At 50.1% G+C, this 12,220-nt stretch overlaps 1 protein-coding gene across 2 annotated transcripts; it reads left to right on the top strand.

Annotated features, from left to right (window-relative positions):
• Positions 1 to 463: 463 nt before the first annotated feature.
• Positions 464 to 11,985, top strand: LOC109154645 (probable galacturonosyltransferase-like 9). Of its 2 annotated transcripts, none has more exons than XM_019302380.1 (2): positions 464 to 484; positions 10,582 to 11,985. In XM_019302380.1, the coding sequence occupies exon 2, from the start codon at positions 10,603 to 10,605 to the stop codon at positions 11,737 to 11,739; it is 1,137 nt and encodes a 378-aa protein (XP_019157925.1). In that variant the 5' UTR covers positions 464 to 484; positions 10,582 to 10,602; the 3' UTR covers positions 11,740 to 11,985. The 2 variants fall into 2 exon arrangements, with proteins under 2 accessions (XP_019157925.1, XP_019157924.1); XM_019302379.1 differs by lacking the exon at positions 464 to 484 and adding an exon at positions 10,322 to 10,549.
• The last annotated feature ends 235 nt before the right edge of the window (positions 11,986 to 12,220 follow it).

Genomic DNA, 12,220 nt, shown 5'->3' with positions numbered 1-12,220 from the left:
CTATAATTTCTATATTGTAGATTCATAAAATTTATACTTTAGATTCATAATTTCTAAATCAAAGATTCATAATTTAAATACAATAGATTCATAATTTCTATACAGTAGATTCATAATTCCTATACTGCAAATTCATAATATCTGTACTGTAGATTCATAATTTCTGTACAGTAAATTCATAATTTCTAAACTGTATAGTTATCAAATTATGAACATATAGTTCTCTGATTTGGAAAAATAGAGTTCAACAATTGAAATCTAAAGTATAAATTTTATAAATCTACAGTATAGAAATTATGGATCTACGGTATAGAAATTATGAATATGGAACCGTGCACGTGTTCACGGCATAATTTGCCCCTACCGAATCTCAATTTTACAGGCTTATCTATATTATTAAAATCAATTATATATATATATATATATATATATATATATATATATATAGATATATATATATATATAGAGAGAGAGAGAGAGAGAGAAGTTTTAATAGTACTCTGTAATATATTATTATGTAAAGCCTATTATAGTTATTGATTATTATGGTAGCTTCGTTGAATTATTATAGTTATTGATTATAATTATTTTCTAAGGAACGTTTGATTCACGGAATATTGGACTACTCCAGGTAATAGGATTACGTCCAGAAAGTTAATGTGACATTTTGGGAATCTAAGATTACCTTATGTGCTTGGTTTGGATTGTGTAATATAATATTACCTTATTTGGTTAAGGGTTATATTTTAAATTATATGGATCAATTTACAATAATATCCTCAATAATATATATATATATATATATATATATATATATATATATATATATATATAGAGAGAGAGAGAGAGATGGATATATTATACCCACGACCCGACCCGGGGTAGCAACGCGGACCCGGAGCACCACGGTGGAGCCCAAGAGCAACGCGGATCCGGGGCACCACATGGGGGCCCAAGAAGCAACACGGAGCCGGAGCACCATGGAGGTGCCCCGACCCGAGCCGGCCTACGTGGGGCTCGGGTCGGATGGCACGACCCTACCCGAGCTCGGCCTGTGGGGGGCTCGGGTAGGGGAGGTCGGTTTTACCCGAGCTCGGGACCCTACCCTACCCGACCCGGTCCCGGTCAAAGTAGTGATCTAACCACCCCCCGATTTAGGGGGAGGTGGTTGGGGGATTAGCTTGTATAAAAACCCCCCTCCTTGTCCTAACAAGGGGCATTCTATCTACATTCTACACTTATTACACACTTTGTCTTACCAAAATTTTTGTAATAGCCAATTCCTACGGCAATTAATATAATATACGTTCTCACGGCCTTTTGCTATATCGTTCTATATTATTTATATTACGTTCTTATCCGGATTTATTGATTCGGGTCCACCCCGGGTTAATTAAATCCATCATTGCTGCTCTTGTTGAGAGCTGTTGTACCAGCTCAAGCGTGTTCTATATCCAGTGGTCTACCGCGACCAGCTACTGTGGCAAGATCGAGATCCAACTCTCGCCACACCAACGGTTCCCGCGGCACCCAGCTTGTCGCAGCCGGGAACGACCCCAACGGGGTCCCCAGCCTTCAACCGGCCACCTCTGCCAGGTCGGGGGGAGACATGAGGGACCGTCTCACCAACCACCGCAGTGGTGGTGCGCCACCTCCCCCCCCTCCCCCCCCCACCCCCGTTCCGGACCTAGCCCTCATCCGGGAGGGGATGACGGTCTTCGAGCAAGCCTCCACAGGGCTGGCCCGGGTCATGGCGGACCTCAGAGCGCGTATGCCCGCCGACCCAGGCGTCGACCAAGGGCTACCGGCACCTCCTCCCACCATGGGGCGCAGCGGTCCAAGCACCCGGCCACCCCAAGCATTCATCACCCAGGGGGGGTCAATTCACCCCGCCAGACGAACACACGGGGAGGAGGGGACTCACGGCGTGACCGACGTCATGAGGACGAGGAGAGGAGGTAAAACCAAACCAGGCCCGCCATGGAGAGGTTGGGGCAGCCGGGTGCCAGCCCGAGAGAGGTTGGGCCCAAGCTAAGGCCTGCCGCCAATGAGCCTCCACCAACAGAATCATACTCCCGTAGGCAAGCACAACGACAATCAGTCACCCGGAGGTCGCCAAGCCACAGACCTCGAGCCCCGCCGCGACAAGAGGCGGGCTCGCGGAGGTCACCAGGTCGGGGACCCGAGCCCCACCTCGGCGTGAACAGGCCTCCCGGGTCGAGCGATCACGTGAAACGAATGGTAGAGCTCCGAGCTCTCATCAGGAAAAGGTCGAGCAGCTGCGGAGGAGGATGGACGAGCTCCAGAAGAAGATCGACGAGAGGTACGGATCTCCAGAGCCCAGGATGTGTTGTCCTCCCCGTTCGCAAGCACCATCATGGAGGAGCCCTTACCTTGGGATTTTCGCTTTCCCACCATTAGAGCGTACTCGGGGACCACGGACCCGCGGGCACACCTCACCGGGTACAGGGCCGCCATGATGATCACCGAGGCGACAGACGCCATCCTATGCAGGGGGTTCTTCGCCACCCTGGACGGGCAGGCGCATGACTGGTTCGGATCCCTCCCGGCAGGGTCCATCGCCACATTTGCAGACCTCACCCGGCAGTTCCTATCCCATTTCGTCACCAGCATACAGCGGAAGAAGCAAATTGCCGACTTATGTGATTTGAAGCAGGGGAGCTCGGAATCACTAGCCGAGTACCTCAGCAAGTGGAAGAAAGAGGCCATGGGGGTCGCCAACTTTAATGAAAAGTCGGCCATGCCAATTTTCCGAAACAACTTGAGGTCGGGCCCATTCCACCAGGACCTCATCAGGTACCCCCCCCCCCCCTCCCCAGGAACTACACCGACCTGATGGACAGGGCAGCCAGGTACGCTGACGCCGAGGCTGCCGAGAAGAGGAAGAAGGAGCAAGAGGAAGGGAGAGGCCGAAAAGACAAGGCACCCCAGGAGGAGCGCAAGGCGCCACGGCCCCACCGACGTGAGTACGCTGAGGGGCCCAGGCTGAACCCCACACGCTATTTCACCCGGCTAACACAACCTGTGGGTACCATCTTGGCACACGCGGAGGACCAGGGAATCGTGGTATTCCCGAAAGAGGAGTGCATGAAGATATCGGCGAGGGGGGACCCCAACAAGTATTGCAGGTTCCACCGGCAGAAGGGACACGATACAGACGAATGCATCCTCCTAAAAAGACAATCGAGGAGCTCATCCAAATGGGTTACCTCGGCCAATTCATCAAGAAGCCCGGCCAGGCGCAGGGCAAGAAGCAAGGCAATGTATAGAGGAAGGGGGTAGCCAGGCGCTATCCACCTCAGCACCTCGTAAGAGGGACCATGACCACAGCTCCGAGGAAGAGGAGAAGACGACGGAGGACTCCCAGCCCCCGAAGAAACGAACCATCTACGTCATCTTTTGGGGGCCCGAGGGAGGGGACTCGCCAGCTGAGCGGAAGAAGTGGGGGAGGAGCTTGTACGTGGAGGATGTCACACGAACCCCCCACGAGAAGAAACCGAAGAAGGAGCCCATCATATTCACCGACGCCGACCAGCCAGATGGGCCCCTCCCCCACCAAGACGCCCTCCTGGTGGTCAAGCTGGACATCAATAACGTGGTGGTGCACTGAGTGCTCGTAGACACGGGTAGCTCGGTGAACATCATGTACTACGACACGTTCACCAAGTTGGGACTTTCAAGAGAGCAGCTAGAGCAAGTACGGACCCCCCTGTCCGGGTTCACGGGGGACTCACTTGAGACGGAGGGGTCGATCAATTTGGAGGTGGAGATAGGCACCCCACCTCACACCAGGAGGTGGGAGGTCGAGTTCGTAGTCGTCAAAATCAACTGCGCCCACAACATTATACTCGGCCGGCCCGCCCTGGAAAACTTCAGGTGCGTGATTTCTATGGAGCACCTGTGCCTCAAGTTCCCGACACCAGCCGGGGTAGGTGTCGCCCGGGGGGACCAAAAGGTGAGCCGCAACTGCTACTTAAAGGCGTGCCGCCAAATTGCTCAGAAGGACCTCCAGGTCCACACCATCGTCGAGAAGGCATTTCGGGAGGAAGCAGGTCGACCTCGGGCCGAGCCCGTGGTCAAGACAGAGGAGGTCATCCTCGACTTCAGCCAACCCGACCGGGTCGTGAAGGTAGGGGTCGACCTCCCGGCCGAGCTCCGAGCACGGATAATTAACATCATCAGGAGCTACAAGGAGGTCTTCGCATGGGGCCCCGAGGATATGCCGGGCCTCAGCCGAGACGTGATCACGCACAAGTTGGCCGTCGACCCCGCGGTCATGCCAGTCCAACAGCGCAAGAGGTACCTCTCCACCGAGAGGAGGGAGTTCGTCAAAAAGGAGGTCGACACCCTGCTGGAGATCGGTCATGTCTGGGAGGTCATATACCCCACTTGGCTGGCCAACGTGGTCCTCGCCCCAAAGCCACCGACATGGAGGATGTGCGTGGACTACACCGACCTCAACAAGGCCTGTCCCATGGACCCCTTTCCTCTCCCCAACATTGACCAGCTGGTGGACGAGACTGCCGGTTGTGCCCTCATGAGCTTCCTAGATGCGTTCAGGGGGTACCACCAGATTTTCATGGAGGAGGCCGATGAGGATAAGACAGCCTTCACCACACCGGAGGAGGTCTATTGCTACAAGGTCATGGCTTTTGGGCTAAAAAATTCAGGTGCCACCTACACCCGAATGGTGGCCAAGGTGTTCAAGCAGGTCCTCGGCCGCAACCTGCAGGCCTATGTCGACAACATGATCGTTAAGAGCACCGGCGCCGACCTCCACACGGACGACCTTACCGAGGTATTTTCAATTATGCAGCGTTTCAATTTACGGTTGAACCCCAAAAAGTGCACCTTCGGGGTGCATAGGGGAGAAATTTTTGGGGTACATGGTTTCGAAGAGGGGCATTGAGCCCAACCCCGACAAGGTCAAGGCCACCTTGACATGGAACCTCCGAGGTCCCTCCGGGAGGTCCAGCGCCTCGGTTGGCAGCCCTGGGTCGTTTCCTTTCGAGGTCGGCAGAGAAATCTTTGCCATTTTTTGGAGTCCTCAAAAAGACAAAGGGCTTCGAGTGGTCCGAAGAGTGCCAGAAGGCGTTCGAAGACCTCAAGACGTACCTGATGTCGCTCCCCCCTGGCTAAACCCGTTAAGGGGGAGGTCGTATATTTGTACCTGGGCATCTCGCAGGCCGCGGTCAACTCCGTGCTGGTCCGGGACGACGAGGGGGTCCAACGGCCAGTCTACTATACGAGCCGAGCTCTACTGGGGCGGAGATCAGGAACACACCCGTGAAAAAGGCCATCTTCGCGGTAGATGTGACGACAAAGAAGCTGAACCACTACTTCCAGGCCCACCCCATACAGGTCCTCACCAACCAGCCACAAGATGCAGTACTGAGGGCCTCGGGGTCGGCCAACAGGTTGGTCAGGTGGGCCATGCGGCTTAGCCAGTTGACATCCAGTTCAAGCCCAGACCCGCCATCAAGGGAAAGGCGCTGGCTGACTTTATAGTCGAGTGTACTGCCCGGGAGGCCACGGAGTGGGTCCGGGACGAAGACGAGGAGTGGTGGACCCTCTCAACGGACGGGTCCTCCAGCACGAAAAGCTGCGGGGGTGGAGTCGTCCTCATAACACCGGAGGGGTTTCGGCCCTACTACGCCCTCCGCTTCGCGTTCAAATTATCCAACAACGAAGCCGAGTACGAGGCAATCCTGGGGGGGCTCCGCCTCGCGCTAAATATGAAGGTGGAGAAGCTCAAAATCCGATGTGACTCTAGACTCATGGTGGGACAGGTCATAGGTGAATTTGAAGCAAGTGATGAAAGAATGAGGAGGTACAGGGACATGGTGCTCCAACTTTTGGGACAACTGATCAATTACGAGGTCCTACAGGTACCCCGAGACCAGAACACAAATGCTGACATGTTATCCAAGCTCGCCTAAGGGGCCCCGGAGCATATTTCAAAAATAGCCCGAATTGAAGATTTCAGGAGGTCGAGCCTGGATGCCTACCCGGTCCTACCTGTGCAGACCCGACCTCCCTGCTGGTTGGACCACCTCAAGAAGTACAAAAACACATGTGTGTTACCTCCCGACGAGGTCGACGCCAAGCTGGTGAAACGACGAGCCCCTACGTACATGATCATGGGGGACACACTTTACAAGAGGTCCTACAACGGCGCCTTGCTGCGCTGCTTATACCCAGACGAGGCCAGGTCAGTCATGGAGGAGATCCACGAGGGGACCTGCTCCGCCCACCAGTGGGCCTTCTCCATGTCCCGGAGGGCCATCTTACAGGGGTACTTTTGGCCCAACATGGCAAAGGAGTGCGCCGACTACGCTAGGAGTTGCGGGACCTGCCAGCACTTCCAGGTAACCCCCGGCCGACCCGCCACGAGCTACACCCCCATTAGCTCGGTCATCCCCTTCTCCAGGTGGGGAGTGGACCTAGTGAGAGCTCTACCCATGGGGTCGGGAAAAAGGAAGTACCTCATAGTTGCAGTGGACTACTTTACCAAGTGGGTGGAGGCGGAACCGCTAGCAACCATAACAAGTGCCCGTTGCAAGCACTTCGTGTACAAAAATATTTTGTGCCGTTTTGGGGTTGCGATGCAACTCATCACCGACAACGGACGCCAATTCGAGGGACAAGAGTTCGAGGGGTTCTGTGCAGAATGGCACATTACTCACAGGAATCACAGCGGGGTGGCCGTGTGCTACCCCCAAGCAAACGGGCAAGTGGAGAATGCCAACCGTACCATAGTGGGTGGCCTGAAAAAGAAACTGGAATTCGGGGGTGGGGGGTGGGGGGTGGGGGGGCGTGGGTGGAGGAGCTCGACGCCACTCTTTGGGCCTACCGCACCACCCCCAGGAGGGCCATTGGGGAGACATCTTTTTCCTTGGCCTACGGTTTCGAAGCCCGAGCTCCAGCAGAGGTGGTCATACCTTCCCGGCGGGAGGAGGACTACGACCCCGACACGAACGATGAGCACCATAGAATTGACCTCCACCTGATTGACGAAAGGCGCGAAGCAGCTGCGATCCGAGCTGAAAACTACCAGAGGCAAACCAAAGCAGACTATGATAGGCGGGTCCGACCCCGCTATTTTCAAGTGGGTGATTATGTGCTCAGGAGGAGGGAGGCGAGCCAACCCCAGGCCAGAGGAAATTTTGCTGCCAACTGGGAGGGGCCCGTACATCGTAACAGCTGTGGTCCGCCCGGGCAGCTACAAGCTCAAGACCCCCAAAGGAAAGATGATAGCTAGGGTTTGGAACTCGGAACACCTGCTGAAATTCTACCAGTAGACCCGCCACGTGAAAGGTGGACCTCGGCATTGCTATCCTAAGAGGAGGATCATTCCCCTCCCCCAAATAATGTCTGTGTAGACGGCAATAAGCGGAATAAAATTGAGTGTTACGAAAGATGTTTTGAGAAGGACCCTTGTTACGAACTAGGTTTTCGTTTATCTATCTTCCAAAAAAAAAAAAAAAGAAACCACGTAAAATAAGAGGGAACGAGTGCTCACCCGTTCTCTCCCCCGCGGACCCTAAGGGGGCACGAGGTCCGACCTCGCGTACCAACCCCGACGGAGGACGCACCCTAAGGGGGCACGAGGTCCGACCTCTCGTACCAACCCCGACGGAAGAGCCCGGTGGCTTGGTCCTACAGGACTCGGCCTGAGCGGCTAGCGCGCACCCTAAGGGGGCACGAGGTCCAATCTCGCGTACCAACCCCGACGGAGGAGCCCAGTGGCTTGGTCCGACAGGACTTGGCTCGAGTGGTTAAGCGCACCCTAAGGGGACACGAGGTCCGAACTCGCGTACCAACCCCGACGGAAGAGCCCGGTAGCTTGGTCCGGAAGGACTTAGCTCGAGCGGCTGACGTACCCTAAGGGGCACGGGGTCCGACCTTGCGTACCAACCCCGACGGGAGAGCCCGATGGCGTAGCCTCATCGGACTACGTTAAAGAGGCTAACACATGACCTAAAAAAAAAAAATTAAGGCCTAACGCACCTCGTCACAACACCGGGGTGCACCATGGTCGCACCTCGGCACGTTGCCGAGGTGCACCATGGCGCCACCTCGGCAACGTGCCGAGGTCCTTCCGTGCGTGAGGAAGGTCGGGGCGCGGAGCAAACCGACCCGGGGGGAGCGGAGCAAGGAGGTGGAGCGGCCCAAGACGTCTCACCTCAGCCCAAGACGTCTCACCTCGACCCAAGACGTCTCACCTCGACCCAATACACCTCGACTCAAGACGCCTCGGCCATGGTGAGCTCGGCTACATTCGCACATGGAGGTCGGGTCCGGATATTTACTTTCATTCGTTGACTTCCACTCGCAACGAAGAGAGTGGGGGACTCATGATGGATATATTATACCCACAACCCGACCCGGGGTAGCAACGCGGACCTAGAGCACCACGGTGGAGCCCAAGAGCAACACGGACCCGGGGCACCAAATTGGGGCCCAAGAAGCAACACGGACCCGGAGCACCATGGAGGTGCCCCGACCCGAGCCGACCTACGTGGGGCTCGGGTCGGATGGCACGACCCTACCCGAGCTCGGCCTGTGGGGGGCTCGGGTAGGGGAGGTCGGTTTTACTCGAGCTCGGGACCCGACCCGACCCGGTCCGCCCGGGCCCGGTCAAAGTAGTGATCTAACTACCCCCCGATTTAGGGGGAGGTGGTTGGGAGGGGGGGGTTAGCTTGTATAAAAACCCCCCTCCTTGTCCTAACAAGGGACATTCTATCTACATTCTACACTTATTACACACTTTGTCTTACCGAAATCTTTGTAATAGCCAATTCCTACGGCAATTAATATAATATACGGTCTCACGGCCTTTTGCTATATCGTTCTATATTATTTATATATTATTTATATTACGTTCTTATCCGGATTTATTGATTCGGTCCACCCCGGGTTAATTAAATCCATCATATATATATATATATATATATATATATATATATATATATATATATATATATATATATATATATATAAAATATGTTGTGTATTTATTTATTTATATGTATGAATGCATATCGATGTTTAAATATTAAAAAAAAAAAAAGCTAAATAGATAAATATATATTTGATTATATAAACTTATATTAATTTCATTATTATTATTATTATTATTATTATTATTATTATTATTATTATTATTATTATTATTATTATTATATAAGGATTATTTAACAAGGGCAAAGTTGAAATAATTCAAGGTAATCTAAGATTTACCTAAGAAAATTAGGATAATCACATTACCTTGAAACATTACCGCCACATCAGCTTTCAGATAATATAATATTGCCAGTTAATCTTATAACTTGAACCAAACAAGGTAATATAACAAGGTAAACTAAAATGATCTAAACCAAACGCCCCCTTATTGTAATTTGTAAGAGGTCTAGGGATTCGATTTAATTATGAAAAATGTTCAAATTAGTCACCGAACTACATGTAAAATTACAATTAGGTCATTCAACTCAAACAAAATGCAATTATCTCTGTGAATTGTTCATAATTATACAATTTTTATTTTAATAATTTTAAATAAAATAGAATTTAAAAAAAAAAACAACGATTCAAATAAAAATTATCAATTTTAGTTCATTATTTTCTGAGCTGACAACTGTCGATTCGAAACTAGAACCGAACCGTAATTACCTCTATTTAGAATATCTGTAATTCTCTTTCCTAAGTGAGCTCAAGGGTGCAATTCAATGAGAGAAATTGGGAAATAATATTAGATCTTATTTATTACAGTTGTATTTTTAACTCTTTCCTAAGTGAGCTCAAGGGTGCAATTCAATGAGAGAAATTGGGAAATAATATTAGATCTTATTTATTACAGTTGTATTTTTAAATGGCGACTGAAAAGATAATTCACCAAGTCAAGAAGTATTTATTGGAAAGGATTCAAAGTACATGTCATCATCATATGTATGTACAACGTAAAAGAATACTTCCTATTTGCAATTAGACACTGGAGAGTAATACTCCAATTGATTTCCAGATATTAAAAAAAAAAAAAAAATTGAAGTTTGCAAAAATATCAGCGTGAGAATAACTTCTCAAAGTGAAAAATTTCTTATGTACAATAAATAAAGATCGAGTCTCTGTCCAATTGAATTACCATAATTTATCTCCTCTCAAATATTTTGTCGATCCGGACGTGGGGTCCTTCACCCTTGAGGTTGGTATTTAACCTTATTAAGAACAATGATTTCCAGGTAAAAGCTGGAAAATATATATATCTATTTTTTAAACTCAGAAAGTGGAATTCTTTCTGTACTGTCATGGTTTTATGTCTCACCTGAAACCGCGTCGTTTTTAAAGCTTTTCCTTTTTTTCTTTCACCATTTCCATAAATCCCGTCGTCTTTTAATTCTCACTCCACTGTATCTCTCTCTCTCTCTCTATTCACCTTTCACATTCTTCTTCTTTTTCTTCTCTTTCTGCGTTATACAATGGTGTTTCTGTAGATCATTATAGCGACACACAGAGAGAGAGAGAGAGAGAGAGAGAGGGAGGGGATTGGAGATAGTCGGAAAACCCAGATTGTAAGAATTGAATATGAATAGTTGTGTGGTTGTTTTTGTTTTGATTGTTGGATTAGTGCCGTTTGGGTGTGTTGGGATTAGGAGTTTACCGGAGATTAATGGGGGAGAGAATTACGGTAGTGGGTTTGGGTTTTCCGAGGCGCCGGAGTATCGGAACGGCGTGGGATGTCCGGCGATTAGCCTAGGGACTGAAACGGCGTCGTCTTGCGACCCTTCTCTGGTTCACGTAGCCATGACTCTTGACTCGGAGTATCTTCGGGGGTCGATTGCGGCGGTGCACTCCGTCCTCCGCCACGCGTCCTGTCCGGAGAGTGTCTTCTTCCACTTCATCGCTGCGGAGTTCGACCCGGCTAGCCCTCGGGACTTGACCCGGATCGTTAGATCCGTTTTCCCTTCCCTCAACTTCAAGGTTTACATTTTCCGGGAGGACGCCGTCGTCAATCTTATCTCGTCGTCGATCCGGCAGGCTCTGGAGAACCCGTTGAACTACGCCCGGAACTACCTCGGCGATATGATCGACCGGTGCGTGAACCGGGTCATCTACCTCGACTCCGACGTGCTCCTCGTCGACGACATTCACAAGCTCTGGAAAACCCGGCTCCGAGATTCCCGGGTCATCGGAGCGCCGGAGTATTGCCACGCCAATTTCACCAAGTACTTCACGGTCTCCTTCTGGGCCGACACGGGTCTCTCCCGGGTTTTCCGGTCAAACACCCCCTGCTACTTCAACACCGGCGTGATGGTGATAGATCTCCGGCAATGGCGAACCGGGAATTACCGGAGCAAAATCGAGAAGTGGATGGAGATTCAACGGAAGAGGAGAATATACGAGCTGGGGTCTTTGCCGCCGTTCCTGTTGGTGTTCGCCGGAAACCTGGAGCCCATTGATCACCGGTGGAACCAGCACGGGCTCGGCGGCGACAACGTGAAGGGGTCTTGCCGGTCGCTCCATCCCGGTCCGGTGAGCCTTCTGCATTGGAGCGGGAAGGGGAAGCCGTGGGCCCGGCTTGACGACAAGAAACCGTGTCCGTTGGATTATCTCTGGCAGCCGTACGATCTGTACAAGCCTCGCCGGCAGGGAAAAGTCAAGCTAAATCATCATCTTGCATTGAGTGGTAGTACCTTAGGGTACTCCACTTTCTTCATTTGATAATTCTTTTTTTTTTTTTTTTTTTTTTACTTACAATATTTACAGTTAAGTGATTCTTTGATAGGCTCGTACAGATTGATTGATTGACAAAATTAGTTGATTGAATTTGTTGTTGTTAAGGTCAAATTGCAATTTCATCATACTTTTAGTGGTTCCATTGTTTGGGAAAATTTTGGGGTTTAATTTTGATGTTCCTTTCATAATGTATGAATGTTGTACAAGAGGAATAGCTATGAACTTCTTAAATAGGTTGCTCAGGTTGAACTTAAAATTTTGTTATTGTCAAATCAACTGAATAACTTGGCTGTAGTTGTTTTTAAATCATTTTTTTTTTTTAAGGGATAAGGGTCAAATAGACCCTCATACTATATAGCAAAGTGCAATTAGGCCCTCGAAGTAAAAGAACATCCAATTAGACCCTTGAATTTATTAAAACAATGCAATTAATATATTTAATGGGTTACTAAAAGGTAACCGGTTA

This window comes from Ipomoea nil, unplaced genomic scaffold (genome assembly GCF_001879475.1).
Source record: "Ipomoea nil cultivar Tokyo-kokei standard unplaced genomic scaffold, Asagao_1.1 scaffold2653, whole genome shotgun sequence".
In the NCBI taxonomy this organism is placed as follows: domain Eukaryota; kingdom Viridiplantae; phylum Streptophyta; class Magnoliopsida; order Solanales; family Convolvulaceae; genus Ipomoea; species Ipomoea nil.
Note: the sequence above shows the minus strand (reverse complement) of the source record. Positions and strands in the feature narration are given on the sequence as shown.